This window comes from Phoenix dactylifera, chromosome 3 (genome assembly GCF_051530095.1).
Source record: "Phoenix dactylifera cultivar Ajwa chromosome 3, Ajwa_hap1_PhDact_Kaust_v1.1, whole genome shotgun sequence".
Classification (NCBI taxonomy): Eukaryota; Viridiplantae; Streptophyta; class Magnoliopsida; order Arecales; family Arecaceae; genus Phoenix; species Phoenix dactylifera.
The window spans coordinates 55,089,481-55,113,371 of NC_143192.1; the positions used below are offsets into that span (position 1 = coordinate 55,089,481).

At 36.0% G+C, this 23,891-nt stretch overlaps 2 protein-coding genes across 2 annotated transcripts; one reads left to right on the plus strand and one right to left on the minus strand.

Moving 5' to 3' along the window:
- The first annotated feature begins 10,879 nt into the window (after positions 1-10,879).
- On the plus strand, positions 10,880-18,285 carry LOC103716090 (RNA-binding (RRM/RBD/RNP motifs) family protein). The gene is made up of 6 exons (XM_008803958.4): positions 10,880-11,034; positions 11,148-11,265; positions 13,629-15,132; positions 16,003-16,299; positions 17,363-17,622; positions 17,789-18,285. The coding sequence occupies exons 1-6, from the start codon at positions 10,980-10,982 to the stop codon at positions 17,997-17,999; spliced, it is 2,445 nt and encodes an 814-aa protein (XP_008802180.3). The 5' UTR covers positions 10,880-10,979; the 3' UTR covers positions 18,000-18,285.
- A 2,578-nt stretch (positions 18,286-20,863) lies between these two features.
- Positions 20,864-23,320, minus strand: LOC103716089 (large ribosomal subunit protein eL14y-like). The gene is made up of 5 exons (XM_008803956.4): positions 23,197-23,320; positions 22,971-23,072; positions 21,429-21,558; positions 21,217-21,329; positions 20,864-21,136 (listed from the first exon to the last, which is right to left on the minus strand). Exons 1-5 carry the CDS (start codon positions 23,197-23,199, stop codon positions 21,080-21,082), a joined length of 405 nt encoding a protein of 134 aa, XP_008802178.1. The 5' UTR covers positions 23,200-23,320; the 3' UTR covers positions 20,864-21,079.
- Positions 23,321-23,891: the final 571 nt, after the last annotated feature.

Here is a 23,891-nt window from a genome sequence, read left to right on the forward strand (position 1 = left end):
AAGACAGAAAAGAAGACACAGCAAAAAAGAAAGAAGGCGTAGAAAAAAGAAAGCATAACCATTCTTCTAAAAATTTAAATTTGCATGGATAACTCTTAAAATTTATATTTATTTCTGTATTCTCATAAAACACTATTTTTATACAAATTTTCCTAATATAATGATTTTTCTAATACCGTTAATAAAAACCATATTTATTTTAATTAAAAATAAAATAAAATATTGAAATTACTTTTTTGTCTTTTATTGTGATCGCTCTATAAATTTTTTTTTGCACATCTATCCATTAAGAATATTTTAGTTATTTTAATTTAAAACCGTTAATTTTTTAACGGCGTTAGATGACGTGAGTACGTATGCAAAAATAAGGATAAAAAAAAAGATAGAATAGCAAAACAAGTGTTTGACGAGGGTATACATACAAATGTCAATTTTGGAAGGATATTCATGCAAAATTTGATATTTAGAAGAGTATTCATGCAAAAAAAAATCCTCTCATATAAATGGATCTATTCTGGAGCAACTTCGCTCAAAGTTGACTTCAGATTTAAAACTAGTAGATTCAAGCCAGGCCAGTTTTGTCCGAGTGGGTCATGAGCCTGCTCCGCTTTAGACAAAGTTTGCTAAGAACTTATTTTTACATATTCATGCTAGTTTTTAGAGGCCGATATATAATTATTCATAGCTTTTCTATGTAATTTTAACTAATCTATATTTTATATGATTCTAATATTGACCCGGTCTGTTCTGGCTTGGTCTATATAAATTTTAGCCGGCTTGGGTGTAGCTTAAATTTCAATTGAGTCTTAAACTTTAGGCTCAGTCTGACTCGATATACTCACAAATATTGTCGCCAATTGTACACTGCACATTGGCAATGTGGAAGGCTAGATCTTTTACTTCGACTGCAAATCCCACTATATGAAAATTCATGTGTCTTATAGATCTCTTGCATGAATTGGAATGTTGCTTATATATAGTTTTAGTTACACGATAACTCATATCGATTTAGAAGTGTTTCAGCGCATAGAAAAAGGCGCTTTTAACTATATAACTCATGCACTTTAAGCTTTGTAGATCTCATCTAATGGTTTAAATTTTACATATTTCAACCTTCAACATAAAAAAAAAAAAAAAAAAAAAAACATATTTGGTATTGAGAGAAGAAGAAGAAAAAGGACATCTCTCAGGATCAAGTCTTAGAAGCAGCAGCAGCAGCAGCGCAAGAATTTTCATATGGACGACAATGTTACCATCTGTTAGCATATAGGAAAGTAAACTTAGTAGATGACAAATTAAAAAAAAACTACTCTTCTCCTTTTCCAACCATACATTCTTCAAATCATTCATTACATAACATTGGTACCTACTTAAAATCAGATATTCTCTGTAAATCACTATCCTTTCTTCGGGGGAGTCACTGAGTTACACTTAGGAAGAGTAAAGATTAAGAACTTGTCAGTGAAAGCGAATCACAATGCATGAGATGGTTGATTTTCTCATTCTAGAGGGAACCTCCTGAGCCAGATCTTCTGCTGCCAGTTGAGCATCCTCTATGTGCCTTATCAAGTCCACAGCCTCCTAGTTGTTCATCACCTAAAATGGAATTCACAAATATTTTCTTATGTTTCTAAGACATAGCAATAACAATGAAAAGAAAAGGATGGCAGACTTCGCAGAAATTTTAATACACACAAAAAAAAACCTCGAAAATTAATTAGTGCCTTCCATACACCATCACTTGCTAAGATAACGAACTCGATCTGGGTTGTTACTTTGTAAGCCTTGATAATCAATCTTGAGCTTTTTCGAGGTTTCTCGCCGTCATTTTTAAGGCACATATGGTGCCATAGGTCTAGCAAGTTCACATGTAAAACGTGTCAAACATGAGCTTAGTTGCGAAAATGCATCAAGGGTAAACACAAACCAAGTGACGGCGCCATTCTTGGTTTGTAAGGATTATTTAACTATAGGCTTGTTAAATAAGATAAAATAATTTTTTCTAGAACAAATAATTTTACTTTGGAAACAAAGTTGTCATGACTTGGGTGGGATCTTTATAGGATTTTCCCCAAGTAGACTCACTCCAAAAATCCCGGGTTCTACTACACCCTAGTATCCCCGGTGAGGAGCCTATATGACTAATCAGACCGTGATGCACATCGAACCTAATATTTAAAACTAAATAATCCTTAAGCTATTGGAGGGATTTATTTAGTAGTAAATGAAATAACTTGTTCAAAGACATTCAAAAACTAAATATTTAAAATTGTATTGCTTGATGTAGAATAGATAGTGAATTTGTTTTTGTCTTTTATTGAATCTTTTTCACGGCTCGATAGATAATTTGATAAGCCAATAATTTTTTTCCGTTCTAATCGGAATTAACATATGCGATCTAATATAGAGGATATCATCTTAGACAAGGGGCACTCATAGAAGATTTTTAGATTTGTGAAATTATTGACTCCCATGATGATAATTTATTTATATTGTGTTACAATAGATATGCTACCACTAAGGAAGAAAGATGAGGGCAGTATGTACCTTTTATGGAGCATGTTCTCTTCTCTTTTAGATGCATCTTGTCTATTTCGGTGGCCAGTCCATATATACATGCCACGGCTCTATACTCACCAAAGTTTGCCACCACAAAGCTCTCCCCATTCGCGACAAGCATCGCTGTGAAGCCTCCAGGCTCATTTTCTCCATCTCCCTGCTGTTTTTGTGCTGTGATTAGATAGGCTTTCCTCATTATTTCTTTGGCCTTTCTTTCAACCTGGTCCTACAAAATTTATACCATACTATATTGGAAAACACATAACAAATTGAGCACATTTCTAGTTGATTTTTTTTCTTTTTTTTGGACCGAAAATGAAAAATTAGTGGTTGCACTGGTTGCTTCTGTTAAAGTTCAGTTGATCCTTGAGTTATTTTTCATTCACCATGCAAATATTGATCTGAAACTTTTTTATTTTGTTAAGTGTCATAAAAAAATTACTTATGTCTCTTAATGCCCTATTGGGGATTCTTTTATAGATATCAAGGTTAGGTAATACGGAAGTTTTGGCTGATTTTGCTTTCAAGCAGTAATGCTTTAAGTTGTGACAAATGCAAAATGGTATAGGCTTAAAAATAGTTTTGAGTGTCTTTTCTGCTACTAAACTCAAGCTTTGAAATGAGTTGGTGTAGCTGATGATACTCCGGGCGTCGGCGCCTATAGTTGCTTAATGACCCAAATGGCATTGCTTGAAAAAGGAATTGCCATCTGAGTTGGTGTAGCTGATGATACTCCGGGCGTCGGCGCCTATACAAATTATTAGCTTATATTTGGGTATCAAATTATTTAAAGAGAATGTGTTCATGACATTATAATTAACCAATCAAAAATTATTATTTAAGTAAACTACTTTAGAGACTTTGCACAACAATTGAACTTTAGTTATGCATTTACAAAAATAGGTTTCTTCTTTTTTTTTTTTTGCATGTTTGATCATTTTGGACTTCGGTGGACTATTATGCCTCTTCCCTCAAATGCACATACATTTATTATAATTGATGTATACATATTTGTCATGAACACATGCTTAATATAGGTCAATCCACATATATAAATATTCTTCTTGGTAGTCATGAGGTCATGATGCTCCTGTTGAGTTAAAAATGAATTACATATGCGAAGAAAGGGAAAAAAAGTTTGTTTTAGTAAGTATAAAAACAAAAAAAGTCAAGTTTACCTTCAATTTTTTGATCCATCTTTCAACTTTCTTATATTTCATGGTTAAGTATACTTAATCAACTTTTATGAATTCAGATATTGATTTTAAAAAAATAATAAAGTTTGTTTGGTATTCTTTACCTCATTATGTATCTCGCCGAAAATATTTGACCGTAGATACTTTGTAATGCTATCTCCCATATTATGATCAAAAGCTCCAAATAACCAAATCACAGAGTCTTCTATTTGCTCTCTTTGGGCAAGTATAGAGCCTTCAGATTGAACACCTCTTTCAACTACATGAAACCCATGTGAAATACCATGCCAAATTCTTCTGTCCTTCATTATTCCTTTACCCTTCTTTATCCTTCTCAAAAATCTTCTCACCTTGTCACCTACAAAACTTGAAAGAGTAAATACATACAATGAAAAAAGTACATAGGATATAGGCAGTGAAAATGTTAAATCTTTTAATCAACAATTGAATTTATGTAGAAAAATAATGCAGAGGCTTCTTGATGTAGCGCTTCCAATGATCACAATGGTCATTAATTGTTTTACAAAGTTCTTTTATTAAATCAAAACATGTGTAAAACTTAGAGGACCAACAGGCCAACATCAAGATTTTTGGGACTAATCAATATTTGATTGGAGGAAAAGAAGATAAAATACCTACTTTTTAGATAACAGTCTTTGATAGGTTTTAGATCAAGCTAAAATGATAAAATAAGTCTTGATGAATATGTAAAATATGAAGAATATAATTTTGAAATATTAGAAAGAGAAAAAGGAAAAAAGGAGGAGGAAAACTCTTACATGATTCCATCTTTATTATTGATGTCTCCATGTCCTCATATCGGCTTCCATCATGAGCTGCGCATGCTAAATGACTTGGAAGGAGAGGGTGACTATTAATGGTGTTGGTGGTCTTAATTGTATACAACAAAGAGGTAAAGGAAGGTAATATAAGAGAAATGCCTTTCTTAGGATTTGATTTGATTTGGTATTAATTAGTTGACATCTATTAGACTTGGTTGGATTCACTTACTAAATTTTTATGCCTAGTACCTGCTTAAGTTTCCCTTTCCAAGTCTATCAATAAAACAGTGCATATATCTACCAAAAGAAAGGAAAAGCACATATAATGCATATTATGAAAATATATAAAAAAAATCATAGTATCCGGATGGCTTATGTCACATACTATATCTTGCTAGCTAGAAATCTCAAACTTTTTCATAGCATCATTTAGCCACCGAGGGTTATCGTAAGCTTCATAAATCATTTATTTACCTACCGTCAGGGAGCAGTTGATAGCGAGGGAGATACGAGGTTTCTTTTCAGCAGTGATGGTGCTCAGAATGATCTTTATCACTTAGGAACCCCTGCCCAAATTTTTTTAAGATGAATTTCGATGGTAGTGTTTTGGATGATGATGGAAGAGGTGGTGTTGGGTTTGTATTCAGAGGCCGTGATTCAAGACTTATTGTTGCAAGCGTAGTCAGCTCTATGGTATCTCTATTTCTAGCGTTAAGTTAAGAGTGGCACTGGAATTCATCCTTAGGGCTAAATTTATCCATCTTGAGGAAGACTTTGCGACAGTGATTGGCTAGATAGGGACACAGAAGTACACGATGAATGAACATCCTTTAGAAGCATATTTGGAGGATAGCCAATAGTTGTTTGTCTTTCAGAGCTAGTCATATGCATCGTGAAGCAATTAGAGCTATAGACTGAGTTGCGTCTTTTGTAAATAGAAGTACTTATATGGAAGATAGCCATAGCTGCTTGTCTTTCAGAGCTACTCATATACATTGTGGAATGAATAGAGCTATATATTGGGTTGCATCTTCTATAACAAAGCATTCTGGAGATTGACTATATGAATATATATATAATTTTATTTTCTGATTTTGTTGGATGTACATACACTAAAATTATATGAATCTTCTGTCGTATCAAAAAAAAAGAACCCCACAAATCTCAGGTAATATCGAGACTGTTGAAAACGGCAAAAAGAAAGAAAAAAAAGCAAGACACACATCAAAGGGCCGTGACAAAACAAATCAAAATAAGCCCACAGCGGCCCAAGAGATGGGCAACGAAAGGTTAACAAGAGAACCCAACACATATCCAAAAGATGACGTAAAAATTAATTGAACAACGCACAACCCATCTATGTGGCGAAGGCACCTCGGACCATCCTAACTATAACAACAAACTTCTTGCTATGCTTCAAAATTCTGGACATTACATTTTGCCCAAAATTCTGTATTGTTTTGGTGTCTTGGTATACTGCAGTTCTTTGGCTTCTCGACATGAACGGGCATGAAACCCATTTTGTCAGCATCACATCGGGGAATTTAATTTTGTTAATCATGCAGAGATCATTGTGGTATCTCAGTGGTTTCTTTTTTCTAATTTTAGCTTTCATTTAGCTTAATACACCTAAAATAGTCCACAAGTTAAGCATACATGTATACATTAACCACCACCATCCAAGTTACTTGTTTGATAAAATCCGAGCGTTCAAAGCTAGTGGCAATATCAGAAAATATTCCCTGCAGCATGATTCACACATTAGGTCGATCACTTACCGTCATTATCTCGATGAAAATATCCATTTTTGGAAAACATGCTAGTTTCTGTATCCAAGAACTCGCGCGGGGAGAAGAAGAAAAATATATAATTAATAAAATATCTTATATTTGGTTGGAGTTTTTAAAGAAGAAAGATGGGCAAGTAGCTTTTCCATAAAAATAAGATTTCCATATTTCATTAAAAAAAAAATTCATGTAGGCTATGGAAAAATTCAATTCTCACTGGCTGGAAATTGGGATATATTTTTTTTCAAAAGTGGCCTTAAGCTTTTAGATAGAATATGATAAGATCTTTCTACTTATTAAGGGTATGATAGATATTATATATATATATATTTTTAAAAAATAGATATTCAACCAAATATAAGCCGCTCTAAAATATGTCAACTTCTGATGATCAATCAAACATCCAAAACTCATTTTTCCAGATATCATACACCTAGTTACCAGCATTTTGGAAGAAATATTTTAGTGAGAGAAACTCTGAACCAAATGAGTCCTAACAAGAAGAAATAAGAAGACTAGACCAACTACGGCTACAAATAGGTTGGGTTGACCCATGACTTGACCTGACCCAACCCACTTAAACGCGATCCAACCCAATTTAGAGGACTTGTGGGATCGGGTCGGGTTCTAAAATTAGATCTATTCCATTTTTGGGTTGGTTCTCGGTTTACTAAATTCCGATCTGACTCTATCCATTTGATTTTTGTGGCAATTTTGGGTTTCCTACCTTATGACCCGACTCGATCCGACCCAAATCCAATACACCGTTAGGGTCCGCAGGGATGCTTAAGGGTCTCTAACTCTCTATTTCTCCAATCTTTTCTTGTGTTTGAGGATGAGAGGAATAGAAGACACTATCTTTTGTATATATATGAGGATCCGTACGAGCGTGTATTTGGTCCCACATCAGTTATTTGCTGGGTAGATCTTGGGTACTTATACAAGATCAAGGAACCCAAATAATAACTTCCAGCTAGCCATTTTGGGTGAGGTCCTAAGTTGTTACAAATGGTATCAGAACGGACCCAGGCTATAGCTTATGTGGACTAGGAGACACTGCAGCACGGTCCATCGAAGCTGACGATAGGCCGATCGTGGTGTTTGTAATTCGATTTGAATAGATTTGAATCCTTAGCCTGGCAAGGACGTCGAGACTTAAACGGGGGGAGTATGTGAGGATCCGTGCGAGCGTGTGTTTAGTCCCACATTGGTTATTTGCTGGATAGATCTTGGATACTTATACAGGATCAAGGAACCCAAATAATAACTTCCGGCTAGCCATTTTACGTAAAGTCCTGGATTGTTGCAATTGAATGACATGAATTTTTCATAAAAGCTTAGGCGTTGGTTACAGCAAAGAGGTAAAGGAAGGTAAAGGAAGGTAAGAGAAGAGAAATGCCTTTTTTTGGATTTGATTTGATTTGGTATTAATTAGTTGACATCTATTAGACTTGGTTGGATTCACTTACTAAATTTTTATGCCTAGTACCTGCTTAAATTTTCCTTGCCAAGTCTATCAATGAAACAGCTCATATATCTACCAAAAGGAAGGAAGAGCACATATAATGCATATTATGAAAATATATATATATATATATATATATATATATATATATATATATATATATATAAATCATTGTGTCCGGACGGCTTATGTTGCATACTATATCTTGCTAGCTAGAAATCTCAAACTTTTTGATAGCATCATCCAGCCACCGAGAGTCATCGTAAGCTTCAAAAATCATTTATTTACCTACCATTGGGGAGCAGCTGATAGCGAGGGAGATTTGAGGCTTCTTTTCAGCAGTGGTTGCGCTCAAAATGATCTTTTATCACTTAGGATCCCCTACCCAAGTTTTCTTAAGGTGAATTTTGATGGTAGTGTTTTGAATGATGGTGGAAGAGGTGGTGTTGGATTTGTATTCAGAGGCTGTGATTCAAGACTCATTGTTGTAGGCATAGTCAGCTTTATGATATCTCTATTCCTAGTGCTAAGTTAAGAGTGGCATGGGAATTCATCCTTAGGGTGGAATTTATCCATCTTGAGGAAGGCTTTGCGACAGTGGTTGGCTGGATAGGGACATATAAGGACATGATGAATGAACATCCCTTAGCTGCATATTTGGAGGATAGCCAGCAGCTATTTATGTTTTAGAGCTAGTCATATGCATCGTGAAGCAAATATAGTTGTAGGCTGGGTTGCATCTTTTGTGGATAGAAGTACATGATGAATGAATATCCCTTGTTTTAGGATATTTGGAGGATAACCACAGCTGCTTGTCTTTCAGAGCTACTCATGTGCATTGTGAAGTGGATAAAGCTACAGATTGGGGTGCATCTTCTATGGCAGAGCAATCTGGAAGAGCTTTGTAGATTGACTATGCATCTATTTGTTTTATTTTATTTTTTGATTTTGTTGGATGTACTCTTACTTCCCACGATGCTTCAAAATTCTGGACATTACATTTTGCCCAAAATTCTGTATGGTTTTGGTGTCTTGGTATACTGCAGTTCTTTGGCTTCTTGACATGAATGAGCATGAAACCCATGTTGCCAGCATTTAATTTTGTTAATCATGCAGAGATCACTATGGTATCTCAGTGGTTTCTTTTTCTTAATTTTAGCTTTCATTTAGCTTAATACACCTAAAATAGTCCACAAGTTAAGCATACATGCATACATTAACCACCACCATCCAAGTTACTTGCTTGATAAAATCTGAGCGTTCAAAGCTAGTGGCAATATCAGAAAATATTCCCAGCAGCTTGATTCACAAATTAGGTCTATCACTTACCCTGTCATTATCTCGATGACAATAACCATTTATTGGTAAACATGCTAGTTTCTGTTATTAGTCAATCTAAGGACTCGTATGATTTGTGGAAAGAGGGGAAGGAAAAGTATGATTAATAAAATATCTAATATTTAGTTAGAGTTTTTAAAGAAGAAGATGGGCAAGTAGCTTTTTCATAGAAATAAAATTTTCATATTTTATTTAAAAAAAACTTATGTAGGACATGAAAAAGTTTAATTCTCACTGGTTGGAAATTGCAATATTTTTTTTTTTCCAAAAGTAGCCTTAAGCTTTTAGATAGAATGAGATAAGATTTTTCTACTTATTAAGGGCGTAATAGATGTTTTATATAATTTTTTTAAAAAATTAGATATTCAACCAAATAAAAGCTACTCTAAAATATGTTACTTTCTCATTATCAATCAAACGTACAAAAATTACTTTTTCAGATATCATATACCTAGTTATTAGCATTTTGGAAGAAATATTTCAGTGAGAGAAACTCTGAACCAAATGAGTCCTAATAGAAAGAAATAAGGAGACTAGACCAACTAAGGCTGCAAATGGGTCGGTTTGAGCCATGACTCGACCCGACCCATTTAAACGCGATCTAACCCGATTTAAAGGATTCGTGGAGTCGGGCTGGGTTCTAAAATTAGATCCATTCCATTTTCGGATTTTGTTCTGGGTTTACTAAATTCCGACCTAATTCTATCCATTTGATTTTTGGGACAATTTTAAGTTTTCTACCTTATGACCCGACTCGATCCGATCCGAATCCAATACACCATTAGGGCCGTAGGAGTGCTTAAGTGTCCTTAACTCTCTATTCCTCTAATCTTTTCTTGTGTTTGAGGACGAGAGGAATGGAAGAGACTATCTCTTGTATACTATCGAATGGCACGAATTTTCCATCAAAGCTTATATTGGTTACATAAAATGAGAACATTATTTTCTTAAGAAGGAAGTTCAAACTAATGAAGACAACTAGAATATAATTTTGCCACGTAGAAGAAGATGGATTCATGATGAGTTCTTTGTACTTGTTGAACTTTATCATATGTCATTATCAAAACTATATTCTTCATCTTGGCCCATGCATGCTTTTCTAGTAGGATGTTTAGAAAAAATAGTAGTAGATGCATTCTAACAAATTCAGGAGATATCACTGCTAAATAAAAAGATTAGCATCGATGCAATTCTTTTCTACTCAAAAAAAAAAAGTATTGCATGCATGGACAAAAAAAAATTCTTATAGCTAACTAGGTTGAGCCTATCATTATTAGGTTATTTTGCGATGACTAAGCACTTTCACTTGCATGTTTCTGTATAACTTGCTTTCTGTAATTTTCACTCATTGAAAAAAAAAACAAGCATAGGAAATGACAAGTATAGGGATCCAACCTGGGCCTGATCAGAAGCCGATTTGGATCCGAATTTTTTAGGTCGGGCCGGGTTATACATGAATCTGACTCAATCCGATCCGAATGACCTGTTGGGTCAGAAATTATAACCACACACCTGATATTTTATTCATTTAGGTCATGGTCCAACTAAGAGATTGAACCCAAATAAGAGATTATATTGGATCGAGATTATTTATGACTCAGTCTGATCCAACTCATTTGCATCCCCGAGCACCAAGAGAAAAACATCAAGTTGGCATCAAAACGAGAGAAAAACATCAAGTTGGCGTCAAAACGAAAGGGCACGGCTATCCGTTACTCTATATCACATGCACGGCGCGTGTCTAACAGCAGTGTGGGTTTGTGGCCGCATCATTTCCCTCTCCTCTCTAAAACCCTTAAAACCCTCCGAGACCCCTTCCTCTCCCCTCTCTCTCTCTCTCTCTCACGCGCATATGGCGCTGTCTCGTCTGTTTCTATTGCAAGCAGAGCTCCGGTTGCCCAAGAAAGGTACACCCTCTCAGTTTCTTTTCTCCAAATTCTTTCCCCCTTTCGATTCTTCTTTTATTTTTCCAAACTTGGTCTTCGCTATTGCTTTCTGAGACTGTGAATTGGCCGATCAGGCTTTCCCAGACCGCGAAGATGGTTCGCTTCTTCTCCTCCTCCTCCTAAGAAGGTCTCCAAGAAGGCTGAGGTCGCGAAAGAGAGGAAGATAGAAGCTGTAAATTCGTTCATCCAGAGGTTCTCAATGATCATCCTATGTTTCTTTCTCCTTTCATTTATCTGCTGATTTTGATTTTTTTTTGAAACAGCGCTATGTTTCTCTGCTTTTCTCCTATTTTATCTGGAAAATAAAGAGTAGGTGGGATTGAATAACTTCCAATGGTATTTTAATGCTATGGTTGAAATTTTAAGGTTATGGGGATATCCAGAACTACAAGAATCGTCGGTCACAAGTAAAAGAAATTGGGAGGTTTCATGTCCAGTTTTTTTAATTAATTTATGACAAGCAACTCGAAGATTATCTTGGAATGTCGGTAAGTTGTGAAATGTTGGTAGAATGTTGATAACAAAGTGTTGTCCTTTTACGAGATACTGAACTTAAAATATTGGAAGTAAGCTCGCTTGAAGTGTTAGTGCAGAGATTTTTCAAAGTGGGTTGTGTTGTGCTGGCCTTACATGGAGTGCTGCAGATATTATGGTCATTTAACATTGTTTGGTCATTCAGAACCTACTCGGTCTTGCTTTGTCGTTAAGTGTTGAATTTTGTTTGTCCTCAATGGAGTCAACAGAGTAAGATCCTTTGAATTATAAGTGAAGAAAGGAGGAGCGATGAGAGTGGAGAGTTTTAGGAGCTAGGAATTTTGAGTGTAATTTTTTTCTTGGTCAAGGAGAACAAAGTTCCATATTATGAGTGCTGCAGGGAGCTATACCAGCTCTTTAAGGGGACATGATCCTGTCAACCTTCCTGGGAGTAATGTATAATGTTAAGTAAAATGGCACTGTTGTGCCTTGCTTAACTGTATTCTTACTGGATAATAGGTTAGAGGAGCATTTTCCTATGGTGGTTTTAGTCTCTTTCCTCTATTGCTTCATAGTATATTTGTGAAACGCAGAGTTGTAGAGATCCTAAGTCATATTAGTTATGAATGTGGTTTCTTAATGGATTATAAGTGGAAAGCATCAAGGAATTATTGGTGTAGTCGGAGGTGGATGGAATTACTTGCCTGAAGTTGATGCTAAAACTCTTCACAAGGGTGGTCTCAAGAAAAAGGAATGAAAATATCCTTGACCATGAAGCATGAGTATAGATATGAGATACAAATAAGACACAATACGATACACCGATCTGTCAAATCTTAAAGAAATAGGATACAGTACAGCTATGGTACAAGAACAAACAAGTATATGTTTACATATATGTTAATAATTATAAATAAAGTATAATGGTTTATGACATCAACAAACTTCACTGTTTACTCATAATTCAAGTTTATGGACTATTTTCATTGCTTCTTAATATAAGTATTTGAGTGCCAGTTGCAAGACCATAAGGGTCTATGGTAAATTTTATTGGGTCATGAATTACAGTCTTTCATGTCCTCTATGAACTACAACTAAATAGTTGATGTTGCGTCCAATATTTGGCTGAATGCCAAAAGTTTGAACTGTCTTAGAAACCTTTTTTACAACCATCAAAAACATACCTTGATGATTCTAGCAAGGACCCAGACAAGATTCAAGCTAATGCTTCTTGACCTCTTCTCTGTTCACATAGTGGAGTGTATATACCTATGTTGCGAGACCAGCTTTCCTCTACATGTCATGTTTTTGTATGACTCCACATATCAAATGATCTCTCTATTTAAAACTATATATGATTTAAGAAACCTATGTTTCATATAATTTTCATGTCAAGAAAAAGAATTGATAGATTGGTTCTAGGCTAGAAGTGGGGCTGGCGATGGGGGTAACCTTCCCCACTAGACCTGACAAGCTGTTGGGCATACAGCTGACTACTGCATCACTTGCCCCAGCAACTCGCACACCTATCCCACCACTACAGTGACCCAGTTGTGCCCATACAATAATTGCATCACATTCCCCCCACATCCACATGTTGCGCCTTTTCGCAAACCTTGCACATAAATGCCACCAACAAATTGCACATTATGGATACAAAAGGTACACCACCACTTCCTCCGAATAGGAGGAAGGGTACCAGTTGCTTAGCCAAATTCCATTGGTTAATGACCATTTGCTTTGACATTTGTTATCATAATGGTTTAATAAAATTCAGGGTTGCTGGAAAAAAAATGTCAACTCTTGCCCAGTCCATTTGATTATGTTGGGTTGCAGTCTTCTCTGCTTCCTTTCTGGCATTATCAAAGGTACTTTCTAGAATTAGTGGCCTGTCAAGATTATTTAAGTATCCTCCATGATAGGCATTCTTCATCTCTTCTGAGAGAGAATTAACAGTATTATCCTGTGTTGTTATGCTTGTATAGGCCATGCATTTGGCATCTCACTCATAATACTCTAAAAGCTTATGTCTTCCCCTTTCTGTGCTTATTGATGTCCTTTTCATCCCATTCCTTGTGCAGATATATGATAACACATCCTGGTGTCTTTCCCAAGACAAAAGAAGTTCATGATGAGGTGGGTGGATCATGGTACATTCTAAAAGATATCTTAGCAGAAATGAAATCAAAAATGCTGCCTGGATCTCTGAGTGACAGCCAAATTGCAAGTTCACAGTCACACGTTACAGCAGAGGAAACTCCTAAGGCTGCAGTTATAAATGAAAATTCAGATATTGGAGAGCTCGACATGCCTGGAAAAGGATTTGCTTTGTTAACAGAGCTGTCAAATATAACAGAATCTCATAGTGCAGCGGATATAGATTCATCAGTGCTATCATCTGTCAGAAGTTTGGAGGATACAGAACTATTTGAAAAAGAACAAATGGAACAATCAGTAGATAGTCCTGCATCTCCTAAAACAGTGGGGAACCTGCAGCAATCTCGCTCGCTTAGTCATATTGCTGAGGATGAAGAAAATTCTATCAGCATGCACAGACATGAGGCTCAATTAACTGAAGCTACTCCAAATGGTAATGAAGAGTACCTGACAGGCAAAAAATGCGGGGAACCAAATCAGAACTCTCAAGCAACAGATGTTAATTTCCTGACACCTAATCAGAGTTCGCCATTGAATGACATTGCACCATCAGATCAAAAGGTCATTAATTTGGTTGACTTTTTTAGAAGAAATACAGAAGTGGGTTTGAAGTGCAGAAAGACCGACACTTTGAAACATGAGACTTCAAATTTGAGAGAGGAAAACAAGCATGTCTTTGGTTTAGTTGATCTATTCAAAAGAAATCAAAAAGACTCCAAAGATGATGATGTAATCGACAAGAAAAATATGAAGCAAGACAAGTCCTTGAATCCAAAAGAGGAAATTAGAGAGGATTCTGAGAAGAAATCAGAAGTCAAAGGTCTTCTTGAGCGAATAATTGAACTTTCAAAAGACACACATAAGGCTGGATCTTGGGCACATGTACCTAATAATAAAAATGACAAGGAAATGAGGGGCTTTGTTGATGAAAGTATAAAGTTACTGACTTTGAATGATGAAAACGAATACAGGAAATCTGCAGGGCAGACAGACACAGAGGAACCAAGGGAAGTAAACACATTACATTCCAAGGTAAGAGATAGTACCCAGAAGAATCAACCTAGGGGCTACGATATTAAAAATGTGAATCTTCAATTAAGTAAAAATGGAAAAGCAATGGGGTCCCCAGATATGTTGGAGTCCCAACTTTTGAGTGAAGAAAGTGATTCTGATATTGCAGCATTCGACTATCTAGAGCCTGAGTCAAAGGATGAGGATGCTTTCTCAACTCAACCACAGAACTTGGATGCTTTTCTACATGAAGGAACAGGAAGTCATGAAAACTGCCTCTTGGTGAAATTTTTGCTGAAAGCAGCCAAGATCAATGATATTGGTCTTGCTTTCCATGATTGTGGGCCGATTACTGAAATCCGTGTTGTTCGCACAAGAAGAGAGAACAGATACAACTATGCTTATGTTTGTTTCAAGGTACTTCTGTCCCACTATCTCATGCCTTTTGTCATAGCTTGCATGGATACCCATACACAAAAGCCTACCATGAAGAACCTGCATCCTTAAATCTTGTCACATATCAGATACTTCCAAATTTTTTTTTTCTCAGAGTGTGAAAAATGGTACCAAATACAGTGAAAAATGGGACCAACAGAGTTATGTGGTTAGCAAACAAGTTTTTCACATGGTTATATTCTCTTAAAGATTGGCTTGATGGACCCTGAGTTGTATAGCAGGGGTTGCCATGTGAATCCTCTCCTAATAGGTATAGATTCACAATAATCTAATTTCAAATACAATAAAAGAAACTATAATTTTAATTTAGAGATATAAAAATTTGTGTTCAATGTGTCTCGGTGTCCTGTATTTTTTTCTATTCTGACACAGCATTGTCCCCATGCAGCATTGACTGTATGACACGTAGACATAGATAAAGATTACTTCAAAAAACTTCCGGGACTTAGAATGTGCCTGAAAAATGGATAAAAATGTAATCATAGGCTTCTTGCATGCAAATGTCGTTAGGAGAGGCAGGCCACAATCTGGAGTCCTGGACTTGCCAACTAGCCAGAACCTGCCCTCCTCCCCTCTTCAAAGCACACACTTTCACGTGTTTCAATCATCTTAGATTCCTGATATCAGTTTATGGTTCATGATTCAGAATATCTACTGCACGTACTAAATGTAAAATAAGCTGTTTTAGATGACCGCCAAAAACTTAATGTTTTCTGTGGCCTCATAGTTTGCATGTTTGGTTCCTTTGTTGCCCAAGTTGTTAGTTCTTCAAGCCATGGAACCTATATAGCTGTCTCTTGAAAGTCTGATGGAATCTTAACATTTTTGCAGACGGAAGAGGGGCTGATTAAAGCTCTAAGTAAAACTGGTGTGGCTGTATGCGGTGCAGATGTTGTTGTAGAGGCAACTTCTCCTATAAAGTTTCACAGCAGATTGTCTAACATGGAGCCTGCCAAAGATGGAGATTTTCCTGCAGCTTTTCTCAAAAATCCAGCTCGGACAGTAATGGTCAAGGGGTTGCCAGAAAATACATCATTTTATCAGCTGAAACATGCACTATCATTCTGGGGATGCATCACTGGCCTTGCCATGGGATCCACGGGATCCAGTGTTTATGTTGAGTACGAGGTGATACATATTCTTGTGAATTCTTGATACTTCTATGTTCATTTATCTGCTGTAAAGATAACTATCTTTTTAAACTATACTGTGGATAAACTCGTTCGGAAAGCTGTCTGCTCAAGACTAAGCAGCTTACTCAAACAAGTGACATTTTAGTAGATTAAATTCAGGGTTACACCTCTAATGAACTTGCACATCATGCAACTCATGGCTTAAACAGAAAAGCTTAGAAAACGATTGTTTGCAAAAAAATCATTCCCAGAAGTCTCTAACAATCTTTTGACACTGACTACCATTCTATTGTTTTATTTGTTTGACACCCATTCTGTACACATTGCCTGTGCATGGGTTTATATTTGTTTAAGTTTGAAAACAAGTTGGGTTGCAGCTAGGTCCACTTCTCCTTATAACCCATCTCAACCACATTTTGTCCTGCTACCGTATGTTCTAATTCTCTGTTTCCTCTGCTTGTGATTCTAGAGGTTTTATCTTTTGCTTGTACAAAATTTTGTTTTTCACATATTGGTCAGGGACATTAAATTTTTGATAGGTTTTCTATCTGATAATCAAAGAGTACCCTACAAACAGCATACTCATAGGATAGGTTACGCCTGGATTTAAATTAAAGCCAATGCAATCTGATGTCCGCCTCCTAAGTTTCCTAATTATAGCCGTGCACCACAGGTCTTGAGCCTGTCCATGACAAGCTCATGTTTGGTTGCAAAAGCTCCTGGTGATATAGAGTCAAATAGAAACCTTTCAACGAGGTAGAACATCCAATCTGAATGCTTTTCTCCCCATTAGGAGCCCAATTACTATCCCCAGGATAACCTTCATTTCTTTTATGCAGTTTGGTTCTAACTTTATCTATCTGATAGCCACCCTTGTAAGTAGAAAAAATAGTTTTCCCTTCTCAAGCTCTTCAGACTTCAAATTTCATTCTGCTTCAAAGGATTCAGGCTATGACTTTTACCTATTATTATATGTTGTAAGTTTCTGCAGGAAAAGGTTAGAAGTAGAGAGGACTATGGATCTGAGACTCTCATACCCTTTGTTGCTCTTTTTGCAGTCAGAAGAATCAAAGGAAAGGGCTCTTGCAGTAGCCACTGTATCTGTAGTAGGAAAGAAGCTTACAATCTACAGGATTGACGCACCCAAAACAACTGTTGTGAGAATCTCAAGAGTGAACCCCCTCAGCGGAATAACAAGGATTCAGAACATATGTGAATCCTATGGGCAAGTCAAGAGAATAATTGGCAGAGATATTGACACTTTTGATGTGCACTTCAAATTATCCGAATATGGCAACATGGTGAAGATCCTAAACAGGTAAATTATAGATAATAAATTGGAGGGATCCTGATAACATGGTCTGATCACCATCAAAGAGTATTGCTAGGAAATCATTGATTAGCTTTTTTCATGAAGTCTACTGTTTCTTCGTGTTTAATTATACTTGAGGTTTACCATTTCTTCAATTTCTTTTGGTTGATAGATTGAATGGTATGATGGTTGATCACCATCAGTGGGTTGCACAACCTGCAACAGTCATTCCAGCTGAAATTCTTCAAACTCTATGGAGCAAACCTGAGGGTCGAAAGCATGTGCGCAAACTGATCCAAAATCTTTGCAGAAAAATAGAAGAGAAAACCATAGACACTGCTCCTATGCTCGGTCTTGCACAAGAATACTATGGGGATAGCTGAGTGATATAGAAAGGACTTCATTCATTCATCCCATTCTTTGTTTTGAAGTTGTAGTTTCATTGATAGCATTTGCTCTTCTCACACTGAAGAATCCCAGAGACGAATGAAAATTAGAGAAAACATCATTTTGATGAGGTGGAATTTGCAATATCTGTGATATACAGAGTATTCATTTTAATATGCTAAAAGTTGTGCTTATATGTATATTAAATTAACCATTTTCTAGTTTAACCATATTCTTGTTTAGCTTATAAAATGCTAAATTAGCAGTGTGGACTTGCTGAATTAATTGCAACATATGTGGCGATTGTTGTGGACTCCCGAAGATCTATTTGGTGAATTTTTTGTAATCATTAGTTGAAATGAAGATTGACCATGATTAAGATTAACTTTGCCAATCTCCTTTTTAAATGGTGGCATGTGGTGCATGGTATTGTTTGCCATACAAGATATATCTGCTCCTATTTGCTAGGTTTCTAGTTAATTTTGGCCACCCATGATATGTTTAATGCCTTACCAGTTTTTGCAGATCTTCGAGGAAAAGAAGAATATGAGACCCCTGTTTGGATAAAACTAGCTGTAATTTAGTAACTAGAGTTTGATGTAGTATTAATTGCGGGAACTGTATTTATATGCAGCTGTTTGGTGGCATATGTAATTGGTTCATGTAACTTGGTTTGAAGAGTTGAGTCAGGGGCTTTCTGTTAGAAGTTATATATACTGAGACAGGCCCTAATTGATGATGCATTGTTGTCTTCAAGTGCACAACCATGCAGAGTAGATGCGTTGAACATGTCCTGCATCTTAAGATATTTGAGGGGCAAGTGGACGCTGCAGATTTATGGTTAGGTTAATTAGTGATAATATTAGTAAAGACAAAACAATGCTTAAAGTCATTCTTAGGAGGCGAGAAGAGTGAGACCCATTGCCTTGGTGGCCTTGTCTTATGCAGCCGTAGGGCTGGCAAATGTGCAAGTTGCGCATGAGCTAGCTCGAGTTTAAAATTTGACTCAAATTAAACTCGCTTGCTTTAAAAAATGAGCTGAGCTTCAATTAAATTTGACTTAAATTAGCTCAAAATACTCATATATAAACAACATATATAATTTTAATAATTATTAATTATATCAATAATTATTTTTTATAATATTTATCATATGTAATATTAATTATGTTGAATATAATCATATTAATTAATATATTTAAGATTATTAACTATAAATGAATCCCATGCTTTCAATAGATCTCTTAAATAAGTTGTTCGTAAACAGCTTAAGCTTAGCTTGCTTATTAAACTTGGCAAGGCTTGGTTCTTGTTCCCTAAATTGCAGCCCGAAAGCCATCTTCAACACCTTGGATAAGTTAAACTTGTGCTCGTCTTTTATTCTCCCCACTACCATATTTTGACTTTGTTTTTTTTCGTATGTTTATCATAGCCATTCAATAGCCATTAAGAGGTATAAAACCAAATATATTTTAATTGACTGTGGCTGGGTTTATCTTCAATCAGGTATTTTCATTATCTTTTTCTTTGTTTTTATTTTTTATTTTTTTGAGCTCTAAAGTCCCTATTAATTTTTTCTCATAGTTTCTTGATATTTTATTCGAAGGAGTCGTAAAATTAAGAGTTAATTAAACCAAATTGGGTCAAATAGAATAAGTCATGCTCTGTGCTTTTCATTCCCCTTTTGCTTGGTAAAATAGGCATCATACTTGTGATTGTTAAAGTAACACTAAACAATATCATTTTGGATTTGAGGTGGCATTTTAAGACCCACCACTCTAACTTGTACTTTAAACAGGCTTGGGTTTCACATAAACAAATCTAAGTCATTACCAGGTTGATGCATTGATTAAACTGGTTCTGTTTAAATTAAATCTCTGACTCATTTAACCTATTTCTGACCAATTTAATAGTTGGTTGGATCATAACCTGATTGATTTCCCAATTTAAGACCTACTTAATATGTTTAATATCTACCTAACCTGATTTAACCTATTTACAGGCCAGATCAGGTTACCAAATTAATAAGGTCAGTTTGGATTTTTGACATGTTTAAGAAACAGATCTGATTTAGGTTATCTAAAACCACAAAATATCCAGCACAACCCATAAGTAACCTTCCAAAATAGAGAGATAACATGATAACCAGGCAGTTCGGCCATATGTTCTAGTTCATTTGCCTTCATAACTTGGCTCAAAATTTTCAACCTAAATATTGAGCAAGAAAAGGTTCGGGTAACTAAGAAAATAAATAATAATAATAATAAATTAAACAACTTAAAATAATTGACATGCAGTTTTTTTTTGTGCTGGGGGTGGGTGTGATATGTAAGTTGTTGATATGTGAAAATAAATTTGAATAATTGCATCACGCTGAATAAGTTTAAACATCACACAACCAAACATCTGCTTCTTGGATTTACCTCCGGAGGAGGCCACCAAGCATGGTCTCCCATATCCACCATGATTTTCCTTCTGTACTTCCGAACGTGTCTAAATGCAACAAGAACCCAATAAAAAGATTGAAATATTATGCCTCTTATCCATGATCCTGTTGATGTCAATATCCATATTCTGTTATCTAGAAACGGACTGGTGAAAATATCCAAGACATGTCTCTTTGTACCTCCTGTTACAGTCTCTTCACAGAACCTCAAGGCAATGGGCTAAAAAAAAACAAGGAGGCACTAGTCTTAGAAGAAATTTCACAAAAATAAAAGAAAATTGGAATCCTCTTCAAATAGCACCCTGCCATTGCAATGCTATTCCGAGTCCATCTTCCATTTCATAAGCCCATCCAACACTCATTCCTCGTGATTCTAATCTAAGATCTGTCGGCAGAGGCAGTATAAACAGTATATAAAATAAGATGCCACTTACTAAAGAAATGAAAGCATAATTTTTCATGGGTGCCATAAAAACTTCAAACAAATAATCTAGTGTCACAAAACTCTCAAAACATGAAAAAGCTCATAGGACCTCTCTATGTAAAAACCTCTCTTAAACCTGCTGACAAAATAAAAAATGGTCCATGCATCACAACCAGATTTGGCAGAAGTTGTTATCAATGAGAAGCTCAAGATGCATTCTGCTTCTTAAGTTTTGCAAGCTCTTGCTGGATAGCGCCTCCTCTCTGAACATAATAGAGTGGGAAAAAAATGAATAATTGAGAGAGAGAGAGTGAGAGCAAATTGTAAATGGTTTGTAACAAACCTTGATCCTTGCCAGCATCACCTTGAACCTGTCAAAGTCATTCAGCGAAGCTCTCCTCTTCTGCACGATCAGCTTCCTTCCCCATGAGCTGTTCTCCCATTTGTTCTTAACATCTGCGATCCGAAATATATCAGCAAAAGCACCAGAAGGGATCAAAGAAAAGCAGCCATATGTCGTTAACCATTTCAAACTAGGGAAAACCAATAGCATACCAGCAGCTTCCATGGCAGCAATCAGGGACTTCTTTTTAGGAAGCCTTGGAATGTCAATCTTTATATCAGTCAAGGAAAGCCTCTTGAAGTTCATTTGGCCTCGCACCATGTCTGGGGCATCAACCAAAGCCTGACAAATTTTTTTTTTTGGTTAAACAAAGGATAAGATATAAGAAACACCAAAATAATTATCAACTTGAGCAACCTAGATTTGTAAAGTGTGCCCGTCAGAAAGTACAAGTACAATCTGAAAATCTACACAAATAAGTCTTTTTTATAATTGCACAAAGAGATGTTCACGATTTCACACCTTACAATTGAACCTAAACCTAGACCAACAAAGATAACAAGTATATACAGCATAATTTTCACTAAATAATAAAACATATGTAAAACATAGAGTAGATGGACCAGGAAACTAAGAGCCCTTCATTTCCTCACTACATTCTTGATGGTGAAAGATCAGTACAAGATTATTTCGACATGTAATAGAACTCAGCTGGTCTCAGATTGGAACTGTTTTATTCTTTGCAACATGTAATAAAATAAACAAAAAACGTAAATCCAGTATTTCGACATGACACTGATTAGTATTATAACATGACATTCTCATAGTAATTACCAGAACTAAAAGCTCATGGACATGCAGCACTTGAAGGTAATAAAAACAAGATCACAAACTCTACATGCAAACAAGTTCCTTTGTGACAATTGAATAAGTATAATATAAATCATGTTATCTCAAACATCACATCGAAACAAAATATCCATCGGGGATGCGATCTAACAGATCAATCACAAACCATAAAATCATCCAGAAGATGCAGAATGATAGCAATGCTGGCAGAAAAAAGTTAACCTTAGAATCTTTTTTTAGCTATACATAACAGTAAGTTGACGTGGTGATTTCTAGTGCTGGATTCTTGGTAGGCCTTCTCTTCCTGGGTTCGACGACTTAGCCTATAGATAGGAGCGTCCTTTATGCTGAGCCTCGGTAGCAAAGCACCTAAGATGAAGCGTCGGTAGCAAAGCTGACAACGCAACGCGTAAGATAACCATCAAACTATAGAACCTCACCTCAAACAAAGGCCCTCGGAAGAGCCTGAAGGAGAGAAAGCTAGTAGTCACTACCTCAACAATATGTAATTGGTTGGGACATTTCAATGGAATAAATAAGGGTTGGAGATGACTTCAAGCATACTGGTGTATTACTAATTTGTATCAAAAAAAAAATATGGCTTAGAATTTGCGGGATATCGATGGTTCATTTTAAACCATGAAAGTACTCGAAAAATCCCTGCTTTTTGATTAATTACTCGCACGGTATGAAAGAAACCAAACTCTGAGATCCGAAAAAGCGGACATCAAGAACAAGTAACGAATCACATCAAGATAACTAATAATCAACCGAAAAAAACTACATCATGGAGTCAAAGAAACAATTATCTATCAACAACCAACGCATATTTCTGCAACCAAAAAATACAACCAAATTCAAGAGAACAAGGTATAGCGGAAAAATCGAAAGAGAAAGAAACGTACTCGATTCTGATCGACGACGTCGACGATGACGACGAGCCTGCCGTACTCCTTCCCATAGTTGACAAGAGCAACCCTCCCGATCTCCACATAACGCTTGAACGGCTTCAGAATTCAAAAGAAAAAACCCCAAATTAGCCACAGAACAGCAAAAGATCGAAATATTCTTCAAAAGAGACGAAGGAATCGATGGGTCGAAGAGGAAATGCGCAGAATCTAGGGCTCTCACCATTCTTGGGAGAGGGGAGAGACCAACGGCGCGCGAGGGAGGAAGAGTTAAGAGAGGGTTTTCCTCGCGGCTTCAGGTCTGCGAGTGGGAGCGATTGGGGTTTTATTTCGCTTCCCTGGCCGTCCGATCTAGGGCACAAGATCGACGGCAAAAAACGATATCCGCTACCGCCGTTAAGGCATCATAACGGCCGTTACAACCGTTTTGCGGTAACCCCAAAAAAATAAATAAATAAAAAAATAAATATGGTTGTTACTTATAGCGCTCTTCTTTCAGTAAAATAAGGTTTTATCCCCAAATTTCAAATGTTTTTAGCTCTTTTCCTTTCCAAAAAAGGTATACACCAGAAAAAAAAACTTTTTATTAAATAAAAATTTAGTTAGACAGATCGTTATTATTTTTCTATTATTATTTCATCACTTTCCATTTTGATATACTTAAAAAAGTTATTGTAATATTTTGTTATTATAAAATTAAATAATTCATAATCTACAAAGTGGGATAAATAATAGGAAAAAATAAGAGCCATTACAACTATTAATATGATCAATAATGGTTTGAGTGGGGTTTCGTAGTAATAGAATAATTTACTGCTGAAACTTTAGTAGGTTCAAGAAGCCAATTGGGAGAAGAACTGGGCTTGCACTACGCGTTGCATGAGTTCGATTAACAAACTTATTGTAATTGATTTATAT

Coding starts and splice junctions, on each gene's coding strand:
- LOC103716090 (XM_008803958.4), top strand. CDS start 10,980: ATGGCGCTGTCTCGTCTGTTTCTATTGCAAGCAGAGCTCCGGTTGCCC. Junction 16,300..17,362: donor GTGTTTATGTTGAGTACGAG/GTGATACATATT, acceptor CTCTTTTTGCAG/TCAGAAGAATCAAAGGAAAG. Junction 17,623..17,788: donor ATGGTGAAGATCCTAAACAG/GTAAATTATAGA, acceptor TTTGGTTGATAG/ATTGAATGGTATGATGGTTG.
- LOC103716089 (XM_008803956.4), bottom strand. Junction 21,330..21,428: donor TGCTGCCATGGAAGCTGCTG/GTATGCTATTGG, acceptor TTCGGATCGCAG/ATGTTAAGAACAAATGGGAG. Junction 21,137..21,216: donor TGATGCTGGCAAGGATCAAG/GTTTGTTACAAA, acceptor TATTATGTTCAG/AGAGGAGGCGCTATCCAGCA.